Here is an 18,184-nt window from a genome sequence, read left to right on the forward strand (position 1 = left end):
TAAAACATAAGAAACTACAAAAAGGTGGGAATTTAAGGAGGTGGGACCTGGATAAACTGACTAAACTGAAGGTTGTAGAGAGTTTCAGGAAGAGCATAAGGGAACAATTGACAGGAATGGGGGAAACAAATACAGTAGAAGAAGAATGGGTAACTTTGTGGGGTGAAGTAGTGAAGGCAGCAGAGGATCAAATAGGTAAAAAGATGAGGGCTAGTGGAAATCCTTGGGTAACAGAAGAAATACTGAATTTAATTGATGAAAGTAGAAAATATAAAAATGCAGTAAATGAAGCAGGCAAAAAGGAATACAAAGACTCAAAAATGAGATCGACAGGAAGTGCAAAAAGGCTAAGCAGGGATGGCTAGAGGACAAATGTAAGTATGTAGAGGCTTATCTCACTAGGGGTAAGGTAGAAACTGCCTACAGGAAAATTAAAGAGACCTTTGGAGAAAAGGGAACCACTTGTATGAATATCAAGAGCTCAGTTGGAAACCCACTTCTAAGCAAATAAGTGAAAGCAGAAGGATGGAAGGAGTATATAGAGGGTTTATAAAAGGGTGATGTGCTTGAGGACAATATGATGGAAATGGAAGTGTAAGTGGATGTAGATGAAGATGAAATGGGAGATATGATACTGAGTGAAGAGTTTGATAGAGCACTGATACACCTAAGTCGAAACAACGCCCTGGGAGTAGACAACATTCCATTAGAACTACTGACAGCCTTGGGAGAGCCAGTCCTGACAAAACTCTACCACCTGATGAGCAAGATGTATGAGACAGGTGAAATACCCTCAGAATTCATAAAAGAATATTATAATTCCAATCCCAAACAAAGCAGGTCTTGACAAATGTGAAAATTACTGAACTATCAATTTAATAAGTCATGGCTGCAAAATAATAACACAAATTCTTTACAGATGAATGGAAAAACTGGTAGATGCCTACATCAGGGAAGATCAGTCTGGAATACGTAGAAATGATGGAACACGTGAGGCAATACTGACCCTATGACTGATATTAGAAAATAGATTAAGGAAAGGCAACCCTAAGTTTCTAGCATTTGTAGACTTAGAGAAAGTCTTTCACAATGTTGACTAGAATACTCTCTTTCAAATTCCGAAGGTGGCAGGGGTAAAATACAGGGAGTGAATAGCTATTTACAATTTGTACAGAAACCAAATGGCAGTTATAAAAATTGAGGGGCAGGAAAGGGAAGCAATGGTTGGGAACAGAGTGAGACAGGGTTGTAGCCTCTCCCCCGATCTGTATATTGAGCAAGCAGTAAATAAAACAAAAGAAAAATTCGGAGTAGGTATTAAAATCCATGGAGAAGAAATAAAAACTTTGAGGTTTGCCGATGACATTGTAATTATGTCAGAGACAGCAAAGGATTTGGAAGAGCAGTTGTACAGAATGGACTATGTCTTGAAAGGAGCATGTAAGATGAACATCAACAAAAGAAAATGAGGATAATGGAATGTAGTCGAATTAAGTCGGGTGGTGCTGAGGGAATTAGATTAGGAAATGAGACACTTAAAGTTGTAAAGGAGTTTTACTATTTAGGGAGCAAAATAACTGATGATGGTCGAAGTAGAGAGGATATAAAATGTAGAGTGGCAATGGCAAGGAAAGTGTTTCTGAAGAAGAGAAGTTTGTTAACATCAAGTATAGATTTAAGTAGTCAGGAAGTCATTTCTGAAAGTATGAAAGTGGAACATGGTTGATAAATAGTTTGGACAAGAAGAGAATAGAAGCTTTCAAAATGTGGTGCTACAGAAGAATGCTGAAGATTAGATGTGTAGATCACATAACTAATGAGGAGGTATTGAACAGAATTGGGAAGGAGAGGGGTTTGTGGCACAACTTGACTATAAGAAGGCATTGGTTGGTAGGACATGTCCTGAGGCAACACAGGATCACCAATTTAGTATCGGAGGGCAGTGTAGCACTTAAAAATTGTAGAGGGTGACCAAGATGTGAATACACTAAGCAGATTGAGAAGGATATAGGTTGCAGTAGGTACTGGAAGATGAAGAAGCTTGCACTGGATAGAGTAGCATGGAGAGCTCCATCAAACCAGCCTCAGGACTGAAGACCACAACAACAACAACAACAACTTTAAGTAAGTTCAACAGCCAAGGGGGAGTGTGGGTCTTGCACAGCGGTACCTGGAATCCACCTGAATTTCATTGGGTGTTAAGCTTTTTATGGCTGTTGCCAAGTTAGTGAAAATGTGTGTTGCTGAATAATGCACATCTTTTTGTACAAGACTTTAAATCCTTGTGAATAATATTCATATTTCTAGTACCGATTCCATGAATTGAGCTATTAGTTTGAATAAGTTATATATTTTTAATGACAAATTCCAATATTGGGAAGTAGTAGTTAGTATCCTTAGTTCTCTAAACAGGCGTCTGCAGGATGTTCTTGAATTCACACCACATAACTCTTATTGCATGTTTTTGTGCCTGGGAAACTTTAGATTGGCATGATGAATTACCCCAAAAAATAACCCCCTATGACATTAAGGAATGAAAGAAAGCATAGTCTGCCAGCTTTTTCATTTTTATGTCCCCTATGTCTATGTGGGAATTAGTGGGAAGTTAGATATAGTGGGAATTAGTGAAGTTCGGTGGCAGGAGGAACAAGACTTCTGGTCAGGTGACTACAGGGTTATAAACGCAAAATCAAATAGGGGTAATGCAGGAGTAGGTTTAATAATGAATAGGAAAATAGGAATGCGGGTAAGCTACTACAAACAGCATAGTGAACGCATTATTGTGGCCAAGATAGATACGGAGCCCACACCTACTACAGTAGTACAAGTTTATATGCCAACTAGCTCTGCAGATGATGAAGAAATTGAAGAAATGTACGATGAAATAAAAGAAATTATTCAGATAGTGAAGGGAGACGAAAATTTAATAGTAATGGGTGACTGGAATTCGAGTGTAGGAAAAGGGAGAGAAGGAAACATAGTAGGTGAATATGGATTGGGGCTAAGAAATGAAAGAGGAAGCCGCCTAGTAGAATTTTGCACAGAGCAAAACTTAATCATAGCTAACACTTGGTTTAAGAATCATGAAAGAAGGTTGTATACGTGGAAGAACCCTGGAGATACTAAAAGGTATCAGATAGATTATATAATGGTAAAACAGAGATTTAGGAACCAGGTTTTAAGTTGTAAGACATTTCCAGGGGCAGATGTGGACTCTGACCACAATCTATTGGTTATGACCTGTAGATTAAAACTGAAGAAACTGCAAAAATGTGGGAAATTAAGGAGATGGGACCTGGATAAACTGAAAGAACCAGAGGTTGTACAGAGTTTCAGAGAGAGCATAAGGGAACAATTGACAGGAATAGGGGAAAGAAATACAGTAGAAGAAGAATGGGTAGCTCTGAGGGATGTAGTAGTGAAGGCAGCAGAGGATAAAGTAGGTACAAAGACGAGGGCTGCTAGAAATCCTTGGGTAACAGAAGAAATATTGAATTTAATTGATGAAAGGGGAAAATATAAAAATGCAGTAAATGAAGCAGGCAAAAAGAAATACAAACGTCTCAAAAATGAGATCGACAGGAAGTGTAAAATGGCTAAACAGGGATGGCTAGAGGACAAATGTAAGGATGTAGAAGCTTATCTCACTAGGGGTAAGATAGATACTGCCTACAGGAAAATTAAAGAGACCTTTGGAGAGAAGAGAACCACGTGTATGAATATCAAGAGCTCAGATGGCAGCCCAGTTCTAAGCAAAGAAGGGAAGGCAGAAAGGTGGAAGGAGTATATAGAAGGTTTATACAAGGGCGATGTACTTGAGGACAATATTATGGAAATAGAAGAGGATGTAGATGAAGACGAAATGGGAGATACGATACTGCGTGAAGAGTTTGACAAAGCACTGAAAGACCTGAGTCGAAACAAGGCCCCCGGAGTAGACAACATTCCATTAGAACTACTGACAGCCTTGGGAGAGCCAGTCATGACAAAACTCTACCAGCTGGTGAGCAAGATGTATGAGACAGGCGAAATACCCTCAGACTTCAAGAAGAATATAATAATTCCAATCCCAAAGAAAGCAGGTGCTGACAGATGTGAAAATTACTGAACTATCAGTTTAATAAGCCACGGCTGCAAAATACTAACACGAATTCTTTACAGACGAATGGAAAAACTGGTAGATGCAGACCTCGGGGAGAATCAGTTTGGATTCCGTCGAAATGTTGGAACACGTGAGGCAATACTGACCTTACGACTTATCTTAGAAGAAAGATTAAGAAAAGACAAACCTACGTTTCTAGCATTTGTAGACTTAGAGAAAGCTTTTGACAATGTGGACTGGAATACTCTTTTTCAAATTCTAAAGGTGGCAGCGGTAAAATACAGGGAGCAAAAGGCTATTTATAATTTGTACAGAAACCAGATGGCAGTAATAAGAGTCGAGGGGCATGAAAGGGAAGCAGTGGTTGGGAAAGGAGTGAGACAGGGTTGTAGCCTCTCCCCGATGTTATTCAATCTGTATATTGAACAAGCAGTAAAGGAAACAAAAGAAAAATTTGGAGTAGGTATTAAAATTCATGGAGACGAAGTTAAAACTTTGAGGTTCGCCGATGACATTGTAATTCTGTCAGAGACGGCAAAGGACTTGGAAGAGCAGTTGAACAGAATGGACAATGTCTTGAAAGGAGGATATAAGATGAACATTAACAAAAGCAAAACGAGGATAATGGAATGTAGTCAAATTAAATCGGGTGATGCTGAGGGAATTAGATTAGGAAATGAGACACTTAAAGTAGTAAAGGAGTTTTGCTATTTAGGAAGTAAAATAACTGATGATGGTCGAAGTAGAGAGGATATAAAATGTAGACTGGCAATGGCAAGGAAAGTGTTTCTGAAGAAGAGAAATTTGTTAACATCGAATATAGATTTATGTATCAGGAAGTCGTTTCTGAAAGTATTTGTTTGGATTGTAGCCATGTATGGAAGTGAAACATGGACGATAACTAGTTTGGACAAGAAGAGAATAGAAGCTTTCGAAATGTGGTGCTACAGAAGAATACTGAAGATAAGGTGGATAGATCACGTAACTAATGAGGAGGTATTGAATAGGATTGGGGAGAAGAGAAGTTTGTGGCACAACTTGACTAGAAGAAGGGATCGGTTGGTAGGACATGTTTTGAGGCATCAAGGGATCACAAATTTAGCATTGGAGGGCAGCGTGGAGGGTAAAAATCGTAGAGGGAGACCGAGAGATGAGTACACTAAGCAGATTCAGAAGGATGTAGGTTGCAGTAGGTACTGGGAGATGAAGCAGCTTGCGCAGGATAGAGTAGCATGGAGAGCTGCATCAAACCAGTCTCAGGACTGAAGACAACAACAACAACAACATGTCTGACACAATTTGCATTGCAAATAGAGATTTGTTAAGATGCCTCAGCAGTTCTGTGGTGTGTTCCTCCCAGTTGAATCCATTATCAAGCTATAATCCCAAGATTTTAACACTGTCCATTTCTTCTATCTGCTTGTCATGGTATGTTAGGCATACACTCGTGAGACACCCCTTAGAAGTTCTGAACTGCATGTAGTATGTTTTTCCAAAGTTTAGTGACAAAGAATTGGCTAGGAATCAGTGATTAATGTCCACAAATATTTTATTAGCAGATCTTTCTAAGACTACACTTGATTTGCTATTTATTGCAATGTTTGTATCATTGATAAACAAAACAAACTTGGCATCTGGTAGTGTTACTAATGAGAGGTCATTGATGTACACAAGAGAAAGTAAGGGCCCCAAGATGGAAGGTTGAGGGACCCCACATGTAAATAGTTCCCAGTTGGCTGATGCCTGATAGCTTAATACATGTCTCTTTCCTAATAACACCCTTTGTTTCCTGCCAGGAATATAAGATCTGAACCATTTTGCAATATTTCCTGCTACACCATAATATTGTAATTTACTTAAAAAGATATTGTAATTTAGACAGTCAAATACCTTTGACAGATCACAAAATATGCCAGATGCCTGCAATTTTTCGTCTAATGAATTAAGTACATTTTCACTGTAAGTGTAAATAGCCTTCACAATGTCAGAACCCTTTAGAAATTCGAACTGCCACTTTGACAGTATGTTATTTGTGATATGATGGTTGTAAAGCCAATTGTACATTACCTGTCCTAAATTTTTTTGAGAATTTTGGCAAGGGTAAAATTGGACAAAAATTTGATGCTATTTCTTTATCTCCCTTCTTAAACAGTGGCCTAACTTCAGCATGTTTCAACCATTCAGGAAATATTCCACTGATAAACGACTGGTTACACAGATAGCTTAATATGTTACTTGACTCAGAATCACATTCTTTAATTGACTTTGTTGATATTTCATCATATCCACTAGATGTTTTTGATTTTAAAGATTTTATGTTCAAAATGCTCCAATGTGTGTGAATTTCTAAGTGACCAAACTGCTGAGATCATTGGTCCCTAAACTTACACATTAGTTAAACTAACTTATATTAACAACAACACACACACCCATACCCGATGGAGGACTCAAACCTCCAGCAGGACAGGCTGTGCAGTCAGTGACATGGCATCTCTAACTGCATGGCCAAAGATTTTATGATGGACATTATTTCTGCTAGGGTAGTGAGGGTCAAATTCATATTATTGAAGTTACTTGAAATGTCTGGTCTGATGTATTCCATAGCAGCATCTACATAACCTGACAATCCTATCTTTTCAGCAACAGTTATAAAATGTTTTTAAAAAGTTCTGCAACTCTGTACACTTCTGTCACCAATGTATCCTTTACTCTTAATGCTATTTTCCCTTGTGATTTCTGGTTCTACTGGTCTCCTCCTTCATTATATCCCACATTGTCCTTATTTTTCTATCTGATATGATTATCTGTTCCTTGTAATATATTTGCTTTGATGTTCATATTACAGTCTTTAATATTTTGCAGTATTTCTTGTAATGTGCTTTAGCATCAACATCAAAACTGTTTCGGATTGACAGATACAGTTTTCTTTTTGTTTTATAAGATACCCCTATTCCTCGAGTAATCCATTGCTTCTTTCCAGACTTTACTCTAACCTTGGTTAGTTTTAGGGTCAAACAGTGGTCAAATAAGGTAAGCACTTTATTAGCAAAAGTGTTATATTTTTCATTCATGCCATGAGCACTGTGAATTTCTCGGAGGAGTGTCCTAAAATAATCAATTTTTGGCTTATTGATTACCCTCTTGAGCTCAGATTTAACAGATTTTATATCCACTTCAGTATTAACATTTAACAGAAGGAACTGCATGTCATGGTCTGAGAGGCCATATTTGTAACATAATTTTGGTCATTGGACTTTTCTATAAAGATATTGTCAATGGCTCTTTGTGAGCAACTGGCTACCCTAGTGGGGAACTTTACAGTGGGAATTAAGTTGAATGATAGTGCTCAATAAGTTCTCAAATAAGTTCTTATTGGGAGAGTCTTTAAGGAAATTTACACTGAAGTCACCAGCAACCACTATTTCTTTGTTTTTGGTTGTTAAATGGGCCAGTACAGCTTCAAGATGGTTTATGAACAGATTAAAGTTACCTGCATATACTCAATATACACTTAATATTATAAAGGATTTTTTGTGAAATTCTACTTTTATTGCACATGCTTCCATATGCTGTTGTAGGCAAAATTTATGAATGTCTTTCTTCTTAAATTTATGACAGTTCCTGATGAATGTGACAACTCCTCCTTTCTCTATTTCTGCTCTACAAAAGTGAGATGCCAACCTAAATCCTGTAACACTTAAAAGTTCTATACCAGTGGTCACATCATGTTCAGAGAGGCAGATTATGTCAGCTGGGTTTGAGGACTCTAATTCATCTATGCAGATAATTAATTCATTACTTTTATCCCTCAGTCCTTGAATATTTGGATGCAGTAACAATAGCTGACATTTCACATTAAGTGATTTAAAATTGGGTAGAGCTGAAATTTCTGCAGATTTGAAAATTCTTGACCAACAGCTGTTTATGCTGATGTAATAAGCTAGCATTATGTTTTTTGGTTTCTTTCTCAAACTGAAGATTTGTCTCAGTCCTAACCTCTTAGAACTTGTTTTTTTTCTGTCCTCCCTAGCCTACAGTGAGGTGGGATTCTTTGGAGAACATCACTCTGGACCACTGTTGCTGACCCCAGCCAACATGTCTCTACACCAATAAAGTCTTCCTTGAAAATGGTGTGGTTGAAGTTGGATGAATTCAACAGGCTTCTGATCATAAAAGCAGCCTGATTTTATCACTGTGAAACAGTTCTGGCAGAGACAAATGCACTGGTAGCAGATGTGAGGTCTGCAGTGATCTGCCTAGAAGTGAGATATCTGTTTCTCTTTGCCACTTGGGCTACTTATTGATCCTCTTGCAGTGTGGTGGTCCATCTATGACAAACAATGTGCTTTCACATAATATTTCCACCTTCAGCAGCATTTTTTAATTGCAAGATGACACTTTTAGAAACATCCATTATGTGGCCATAGTAGTGACAATTTCAAACCATCCAACTGCTCATCCACGATCACATAATGAAATGATGTCTTGCAGACATGTTGCCATACCACATGAAATGTCTCACTAATCAGTTTCATATCTACCTTCGTCAAACACCAACTGCATCAATTGTTACATGCATACAGAGTGTTCGTGCGCAAGTGTCGCTGCAGAAAACACATCTCACCCTCTAAATTTTCTTTTACTATCATTGGTTGGATGTTCCATAGGAACTGGCAGTTGTTCCTTAACAAGTGTGTTGTTCCTTAGTAATTGTCAGGAAGTGTATTTCTAAGAGTGTGCTAAAAAGTATTTTAAAGTTCTGAACCATACTTACACCTCAGTATCACTTTTAAAAAAGTCTGTTATATAAATTGACAACAATTAAATATCACAGATTTTTTTCAAAAACATTGTTTAGGATGGTCACAAAGTATCCCCAATGCCTTGGTAATACACTGTTCGTACTGTGAGAGTTAATCAATAAAACTATCTCATGATGGAGTTTAAAACCTTTGAAACATATTGTTAAAATAAATCCAACAGTGACTGGTAACAGTAAACTTGTATCATTCAGTGTAGGTTACAGTCACGGTAAAGTACAACTATTTTTAATAAGTTACATTCAGTGAGCATAGTGGTAGTTCACTGACAATACTGTGTCCAGATTAAATTTCTGTGACTTGCTTTCTTTTGATGCGCTTTAATTTTTTAATGCATACCTCTACTCATGCATATCTCTGAAGGTGATGGAATGAAAATGATTACCAGCAATTTGTATCTTTCTATGTCAAGTATTTCAGCACAACACTCAAAATATTTTTGAAAATTATAGGATGAATCATTTATTTTAAATAAGGTGCATTACCACACCCATGCACACACACACACACACACACACACACACACACACACACACACACACACACACACACAGAGAGAGAGAGAGAGAGAGAGAGAGAGAGAGAGAGAGAGAGAGAGAGAGAGAGAGAGAACCTTCTTCAAGTTACCTGAGAAATAAAGTACTGAATACTGATATTGAACTAAAAACATAAACACGATATATTACACTCTAATTGCAATAGTATTAGGTTTTTCAACTTTATGCTTTCTGAGTTGCTTGTATTTTAAATGCTATTAAAATGGTGAAGGTGCAGAAATCACATTTTTTGTGGATGGTTTGGAAATCTCCATAGGGCAAGTTGCAGTACACCTTTTTTTTTTTTTGTATAATATTCATGTCCCTACAGGCTGGACAAAATTTCTTCACTTTCTATCTTGTATTATATTCAAGAACATCATGTTTTTTATTTAAGTGCTTTCATGTTTCAAATTTCAGCTGGTAATATATAAATGCATAGGAGTGAGATGAGTAACATCTTTTGAAAGAGTTGTGAGATTTTATTTCTTTTAATCTTGTGTATGCTTTTCATCTGTAGTAAAATGCCTAAAAGCTTAGTTTCCAGTGGGGCTGTAATTCTGACATAGGTTGTCTTTCACCGAGTAAAGGATAAAAGTATGAAAAAAGATTTATAATAAACATAATTAACAACAAACATTATACTTACAGGAAAAATTGCACAGACTTCCCTCCAAAAATCATTACGTATGGCAGTCTGGTTACCTTGGATCTGGAAGACAACATATATCATCATTTTTCTTTAAGAAACAAGTCTTAAGGAGACCCACACACATACACACACACACACACACACACACACACACACACACACACACACACACACACACACACACACACACACGCACACGTAAGGAGGTGGGGATGGGGAGAGGGGGCAGGATTTGGGCCAGGAAATGACGGGGGGGGGGGGGGGGGGGGGGGAGCATATAAGGAAGGATAATATATAATCAGGCTCTGTAAACCATCAAATAAAATAACTATCACATACTATCTATGTGCTGTGTACTACTGATACGCTCCAGTAAGGTGGAAGGGTGAAGGTGTCCTCAACCTGAAGGATGATTAGGAGGAATGCTACAGAGCTTTTTGGGGCTCCTTTTACTTTTGCTATTGGATGCAGTGATGCTCCTGCTAGCTTGCTGGACATACTGCTTCAACAGACTTCAACAGACCCCTACCAAACCTGCTAGTCAACAGGCCCAGACATATGGTGGACAAACAGTGTTGTTCACCGAGCCAACAAGTGAAAGATACTGTCAGATGTAGACCAGTTCTGCACGACGCAATTCATTCCCTTAACCCTCCTAGCCTCAGCCTTCACTAGTCCCCATCCTTTCTTCACCTACCATCTCCCCTGCTCCCACTCCAGCCTCACACATGCCTCGTGTCCCCGCAGCACACCTCCACACTCCTTTCTGCTTCTCTCCTCTCCCCTTTACCCCCATCATAGCCACCTGACGCAGCACCATGCAGATCACCATCCCACCCTGCAGTGACCTCCACATTCTGACAGGCAGCACTACCTTCCTCCACCCCTACCTGTCTTCCACACCTCTTCTATAACCCCAACAGCCACCCCAAGCACGGTTACTACTCTCCCCCGTGTGGCCACAGTGGCTGTGTGTGCATTTAAGTTGTGCATGGATCAATATCTTTCCATCTCATCCCATCTGGTAAGTTTTGCTCACCCGAGGTGCTGTGTGACTCTTCCATAAGTCTCGCCATTTTCTAAACCTCATCAGTCCTTTTCTTTCATCCCTGTTTCTTTCCCTTCAATCCTTAGGTGAAAAGAAGGAGCCAATGACTCTGAAGGCTAGCACATTTCCATATCTACTATATTTTGAAAAGGACAGATTGTTACTCATAATAGGCAATGTGTTGAGTTGCAGAGAGGCACAATGGAAAGATTGTTACACATTTAACTTTTGGCATAAACCTTCTTTAGAAAAGAAAACAACACACACATTCGCACAAACAATCATGCCTCACACCCATGCCTCACACCCACATGACCAGAATCACTGGCAGCTCTAGCCATTTCATTGTGTGTAGCTGCAACTGAAAGTCTCATATTTACAGTGAGTAGCAATCTATCCATTTCCTAATATTGTGGAAATTGCTACCTGGAGTTTCCATTGTCTGATTTTTGCATTTCTGTATCTTTTATATCTGTTTTCTCTCGATTTTCTGTTTATCCAATTATATTATAATTTCAAATATTTATTAGTTTTACTAACATTCATACTGTGATTTTATCATGGATTTTCCACTGTTTGACTAGCTTTAAAGATACAGTGATACCTTCATTCTGTATGTCACAACCTTAAAATGTGGCACCTCTCAAGCTGTATCTTAGATATTAAGTTTTTTGTATGCACAAATGTTACAAATCCTGAGAGCAAACTGACTGCCACAGAGAAATATTTAAAGCTCTTGACACCACTAAAATTTACTATCCTATTTACATAACAGCTTTGGTACCCATATGTGCACTCTACAAAATCATCAGGATGTGAGAAAAGAGCATTTCTGTACTCATACTTCTCTTATAGATCATTTTCAGTTCTTTTACAAACTACTAACAGGGTTTCAATATTATTTTTTGAACAACAAAGGTAGTTGGAGTACTTACTATGAAAGTTACATAATCCACATGCTGAATTAGCTAAAATTACAATATACCAGAATATATCTGAGGTATGTAAATTTCAGTTAACACAGATGGTCATATGAAGCAGATTTTAACTTTTCCATTACTGTAGAATCATCTAGGCTGATCTGGGGGTCTAGATTCAACCACTATGTACACTTTCTAAATATGTGTGTTTATGCCAATGTAACTAGTTACTAGACATCTCTGCTGGCTTCTAGCTGACTGATAAAATTTCTCCGTTGACCTCACAAGGGTATGCGAATTACCTTATCAGTTCACCAATTTTCAACATTCTTCTGTAGCACCACATCTCAAATGCTTCAATTCTCTTCTGCTCTGATTTCCCCAGTCCATGTTTCACTACAATACAATGCAATGCTGTGCTCCCAACACATATTCTCAGAAATTTCTTGCTCAAATTAAGGCCTATGTTTGTTACTAGTAAACTGCTCCTGACCAGGCATCCCCTTCTTCCTAGTCTGATTCTGATATCCTTATCGCTCCATCTGTCACTGGTTATTTTGAAACCTAGGTAGTAGAGTTCCTTAACTATGTCTACTTTGTGACCATCAATACTAATGTTAAGTTCCTTGCTGTTCTCATTTTTGCTACTTCTCACTACTTTTGTCTTTCTTCATTTTACTCTCAATCCATATTCTGTACTCATTAGATTGTTCATTTCATCCAGCAGATCTTATAATCCTTTTTCATTTTCACACAGGGTAGCAATGTCATCAGTGAATTGTATCAGTAATATCCTTTCACCTTGAATTTTAACCCCACTCCTGAAACTTTCTTTTGTTTCCATAATTGCTTCTCAAATGTATAGATTGAACAGCAGGGGTAAAAGACTACATCCCTGTCTTACAACCATTTTTAATCTGAGGACTTCATTCTTGGTTGTCCACTCTTGTTATTCCCTCTTAGCTCTTGTAAGTACTGTATATTGACCATCTCTCCCTATAACTTACCACTATTTTTCTCAGAATTTAAAACATCTTGCACCATTTTACATTATCAAATGCTTTTTCCAGTTGGACAAATCCTATGAAGGTGTCCTGATTTTTCTTTAGTCTTGCTTCTATTATCAATTGCAATGGCAGAATTCCCTCTCTGATGACTTTAGCTTTCCTAAAGCCAAACTGATCGACATCTAACACAACCTCAGTTTTCTTTTCCATTCTTCTGTGTATTATTCTTTTCAGTAACTTGGTTGCATGAGCTGTTAAGCTCATCATGTGATAATTCTTACACTTGTCAGCTCTTGCAGTCTTTGGAACTGTGTGAATGACATTTTTTTCTGAAAGTCAGATGGTATGTCGCCACACTCATACATTCTACATACCAACATTAATAGTAGTTTTGTTGCCACTTTCACCAATGATTTTACAAATTCTGATGGAATGTTAGCTATCCCTTCTGCCATATTTGATCTTAAGTCCTCCATAAAGCTCTTTTAAATTCTGATTCTAATACTTGATCCCCTTTCTCTTCTAAATGGACTCCTTCTTCCATCACATCAGACAAATGTTCCTCCTCATAGAGGCCTTCAATGTACTCTTCCTACCTATCCATTCTCTCCACTTCATTTAACACTGGAATTCCCATTGCACTCTTAATGTTACCACCATTGCTTATCCTTCTGACAATCACTTCTTTCTCGATTTTGTTCACATTTTACATGCAGCAATTTCACCTTAGCTTCCATGCACTTCCTGTTTATTTCATTCCTAAATGACTTGTTGAAATGTGTGTGAATTGCTAAGCGACCAAACTGCTAAGGTCATCAGTTCCTAGACTTACACACTGCTTAAACTAACTTATGCTAAGGACAACACACACACCCATGCTCGAGGGAGGACTCTAAACTCTGGCAGGAGGGGCCGTCCAATTCGTGACATCGCACCTCTAACCGCACAGCCACTCCACACAACTTAATGACTTGTATGTCTCTGTTCCTTAGTGTCCCTGATCATTTTTGTACTTCCTTCTTTCGTATTTCTTCTGCTACCCATGTTTTCTTTGCATTTACCTCCCCTGTACCCATGTTTTTCTTTCTAACTTCTATGGTTGTCATTTTTAGAGATGGCTATCACTCCTCAATTGTACTGCCTACTGTGCTGTTCCTTATTGCTGAATATATAACCATAGAGAACTTCAAGCATACCTCATCATTCCTTAGTACTTCTCTATCCGACTTCTTTGCGCATTGATTCTTCCTGAAAATTTCTTTAACTTCAGTCTACTCTTCATCACTACTACATCATGATCTGAGTCTATATCTGCTCCTTCGTATGCTTTACAATCCAGTATCTCATTTCGGAATCCCTGTCTGATCATGATGTAATGTCATCATCATCATCATCATTCACCATTCACACGATCAGGCCCAGAGGACCGCGCACCACCACAGTTAGAGCTCTCCATCCATCTCTGTCTTCTGCTATCTGTCTCCAGTTTTCCGTGACTCCCACCTGCAACACGTCTTCTCTCACTCCATCGATCCACCCCTTTCTAGGTCTTCCCACTGGTCTGCTGCCTGACGGGATCCAGTCAATTGTGATTTTGGGCCATCTTGTTGCCTCCATTCTAGCAACATGTCCAGCCCATTGCAGTCCTTTGCTTCTCATCACTCCCAAGACGTTAGGCTCATTCTACGGCTCTTCTAATTCAGTGTTATGGCGTCTTCTCCATTCTGCAGTAGTCTGATCTCTGACTGATCCAAATATTTTCCTGAGGCCTTTCCTTTCAAATGTTAGCAGTCGCTTAAGGTCTTGTTTTCGAGTGCTCTAGGTTTGAGAACCATAAAGTACTACTGGCATTATTAATGTCTTATACAACCGTAGCTTTAGTTGTTGAGAGACACTTCTACATTTTAATATAGGGTCTAGAGAGTGATAGTATCTGTTTCCCACCTGCAGTCATGCATTTATCTCTGCTTCAGTTGATGTTACTTCTGTAAAAAATGATCCAAGGTATTTGAACTCTTTCACGTGTTTATACCTGGTGTTGTTCACAATTAAATCTTGAGAGTTCTGGGTCTTTCTTCCTATGGTCATGTACTCTGTCTTTTCAGAGCTAATTTGTAGACCGATCCTAGCTGCCAATAACTCCAAGGTCTGGATACTTTACTTCTCTTCAGATCTTCTTGTGTGCATGCTAATAGTTCAATGTCATCTGCATAGGCCAGATATGTAATGTGTTCATTACCAATTTGAATGCCCTTGACGTTTTCTTTGTTGAAATCCCGCATTACCCTCTCAAGTGCCAGATTGAAGAGGACAGGTGATAGCCCATCTCCTTGGCGTAATCCTGTTACAACTTGGAAGCTTTCTGTCATTTGATTGCCTACCTTAACCTTAAGTTTTGTGTCATTTAGGCATACCTCTACCGGTTTGACCAACTTCTTTGGTATACCAAACTCTGTCATAGTTCTAATCAGGCTAGGTCTATGTATACTGTCGCAAGCCTTCTTGAAGTCTACAAACAGGAGATGTATCTCTCGTCCGTATTCATACATTTTTTCACAGATCTGTTTTAGGACAAAAATCTGGTCCGTGGTTGATCGCCCTGCCTGGAAACCTCCTTGGTATTCTCCAATTATGTCTGTTGCTAGAGGTTTTATTCATTCTAATAGGCAGTTGGAGAAGATCTTATAACAGGTGTTGAGTAGCGCTATGCCCCTGTAGTTGTCACATACGGATTTGTCTTTCTTTTTTTATATGGGTTATATCACAGCTACCTTCCATTCCTCTTGTATTTCATGTTTTACCCAAATTTGCTCGATTAGCTTGTGGATTTTGAAACAGAGGATTTCGTCTCCAGCCTTGAGAAGTTCAGCAGGAATACCGTCCTCACCTGGACTTTTACCATTCTTAAGGTTTTTAATCTGGTTCCTTATCTCTTCAATGGTGGGTGGAGGATATTCTGGGTTTACTGTTACTGGTTCATCAAACTCAAGTAGTTCAGTTGGTTCATCAGAGTTTAGTAATTGTCTGAAGTATTCCATCCATCTTCTTCCAATTTTTTGATCTTCTGTTAACATTCTTCCATTGGCATCTTTTATGAATCTGTGTTGATGGTATGTCCCTCCTTTAAAACTTTTCACTTTTCTATAAAGTTCTTTATTCCTATTTCCATGAAAGTCTTGTTCAGCTTCCTCCATGATACTTTTTACATATTTTCTCTTTGTTTTCCTCAATGTGGCTTGGGTCTGCCGTCGTGTTTCTTCGAACTCCGATTTTTCTTCTTCTTGCATATTGCTTTGTATCCACAGTAGTTTGGCCCATTGTTTCTCCCTGATAGCTCCCTCACGCTCCTCATTGAACCACACTCTTTTTCCCCTAGTTCGCTTTGGGATTACTTCTTGGGCTGTTTCTTTAATGGTCTCTGCAATCGCCTTCCAGTTCTTATCTACCACAGCATCTCCTTCCTCTTCATTCAAAGCCTCAGAATGGTTTGTTAGTGCTATCTTGAAAGTTCTTCTTATATTATCTTCAGTCAGACTCTCATGGTCATATCGAGTGACTCTTTGCATTCTTTTGAGCTTCCTGGCTCTCCATATTGTTTTCATCCTTCCTCTGACAGGGAAGTGGTCTGATCCACATTCCGCACCTCTTGCCATTCTAACATTTTCTATCCACTTCTTTATTCTCTTCTCTACAATTAGGTGGTAAATTTGGTTCACTGTTTTCCCATCTGGAGACACCCAGGTTCATTTATATATTCTCTTCCTGTCGAAATCAGTACTACTTATAAACAAGCCTTTTGCAGTCGCAAAGCTAACCAGCCTAGTGCTGCTATCACTGCTCACATCATGTAAACTGTGCTTCCCAATGGTCTTCATGAAGGCTGCTTCTTTCCCTATTTTTGCATTAAAATCTCTAAGGATGATTTTGTAATGTTCACTTGGTACATTGTCTAAAACCGTTTCTAATTCCTCGTAGAAAATATCTTTTTTGATATCATCGCTTTCTTCGGTTGGGGCATGACAATTTATATATGTGAGTTTGTGTTGTCCCGTGTCTATGGTTAGGAGTGAGATTCTGGGGTTGATTGATTTAAAATCTATGAGAGTGGTACAGAGTGATTTCTTCACTGCAAAACCAGTTCCTAGTGAGTGGTTTGTTTCTGAGGCTCCATGGAATATGACATAGTTTTCCATTTCTGTAGCTCCGGTTTCTGTCCACCTTGTTTCTTGTAGGGCCAATAGATCAATTTGATATTTATCTGCCTCCCTTACTACACATTTTCCTGCCCCAGGTTGGTATAGGCTTCTGACATTCCAGGTCCCTAGTTGTATTTCCTTCTGTAGTCCTTGTTCTTGCTTAGGTCGTTTTACAGAGATCAGTCCTATCCGAGGCTCTTCTGTGATGCTAGTACCGGTGATTATTTTTTTCCAGGACGGGTTGGTAGCCAGTTGCCAACCCCCAACCTGGAGGACCAGGATTTTTCATGCGGGGTTTTCTCCCGTAGAAAGATTGGCTTCTCCACGCCTATAGAGGTCTTTCTGCCCTTTTGTACATATACCAGGGAATGACAGGAAAAGGAAATGGTGAGGACAGATTTGGGATAGGAAAGGGGAGCGATAGATCACTGTGGGACACACTTTGTCTGGCTCCTCCCCTTTGGCCTGTCCGGCATGGGTGACCCTGCTGGTAGCTACGCTACCGCCGGCATAGCCCTCCGGATCTGGAGCACGCAAACCTCCTTGCCCGCATCGACAGTGCTACGTTAAGGCGGTGTCCCCTGAGGAGGCATGATGTAATGTAACAGAAATATTCCGGTATCACCCATCGTTTTTCAAGTATACCGCCTGCTCTTGTGATTCTTGAACAGGGTGTTCACTATTACTACCTGAAATTTATTAGAAAACTCAGTTAGCCTTTCTTCTCCCTCATTTCTTGTCCCAAGCCCATATTCTCCTATACCTTTTCTTCTGCTTTTCCCCCTACAACTTCATTCCATCCCCCATGACTATTTCGTTATCATCTCCCTTTACGTACTTTATAACTCTTTCAATATACTCATATACTTGCTCTATCACTTCATCTTCAGCTTGCTACATTGA

At 39.0% G+C, this 18,184-nt stretch overlaps 1 protein-coding gene across 2 annotated transcripts in view; it reads right to left on the bottom strand.

The window, feature by feature from the left end:
- Nucleotides 1-18,184, bottom strand: part of LOC126292229 (gamma-interferon-inducible lysosomal thiol reductase-like) — a 111,545-nt gene that overhangs the window by 8,745 nt on the left and 84,616 nt on the right. For both annotated transcript variants that reach the window (XM_049986103.1, XM_049986102.1), the window contains exon 5: nucleotides 10,108-10,170. In XM_049986103.1, the coding sequence (XP_049842060.1) occupies nucleotides 10,108-10,170 (63 nt within the window). The remainder of the gene's footprint in view (nucleotides 1-10,107; nucleotides 10,171-18,184) is intronic.

The sequence above is a fragment of the Schistocerca gregaria genome, chromosome 9 (assembly GCF_023897955.1).
Source record: "Schistocerca gregaria isolate iqSchGreg1 chromosome 9, iqSchGreg1.2, whole genome shotgun sequence".
Taxonomy (NCBI): Eukaryota; Metazoa; Arthropoda; class Insecta; order Orthoptera; family Acrididae; genus Schistocerca; species Schistocerca gregaria.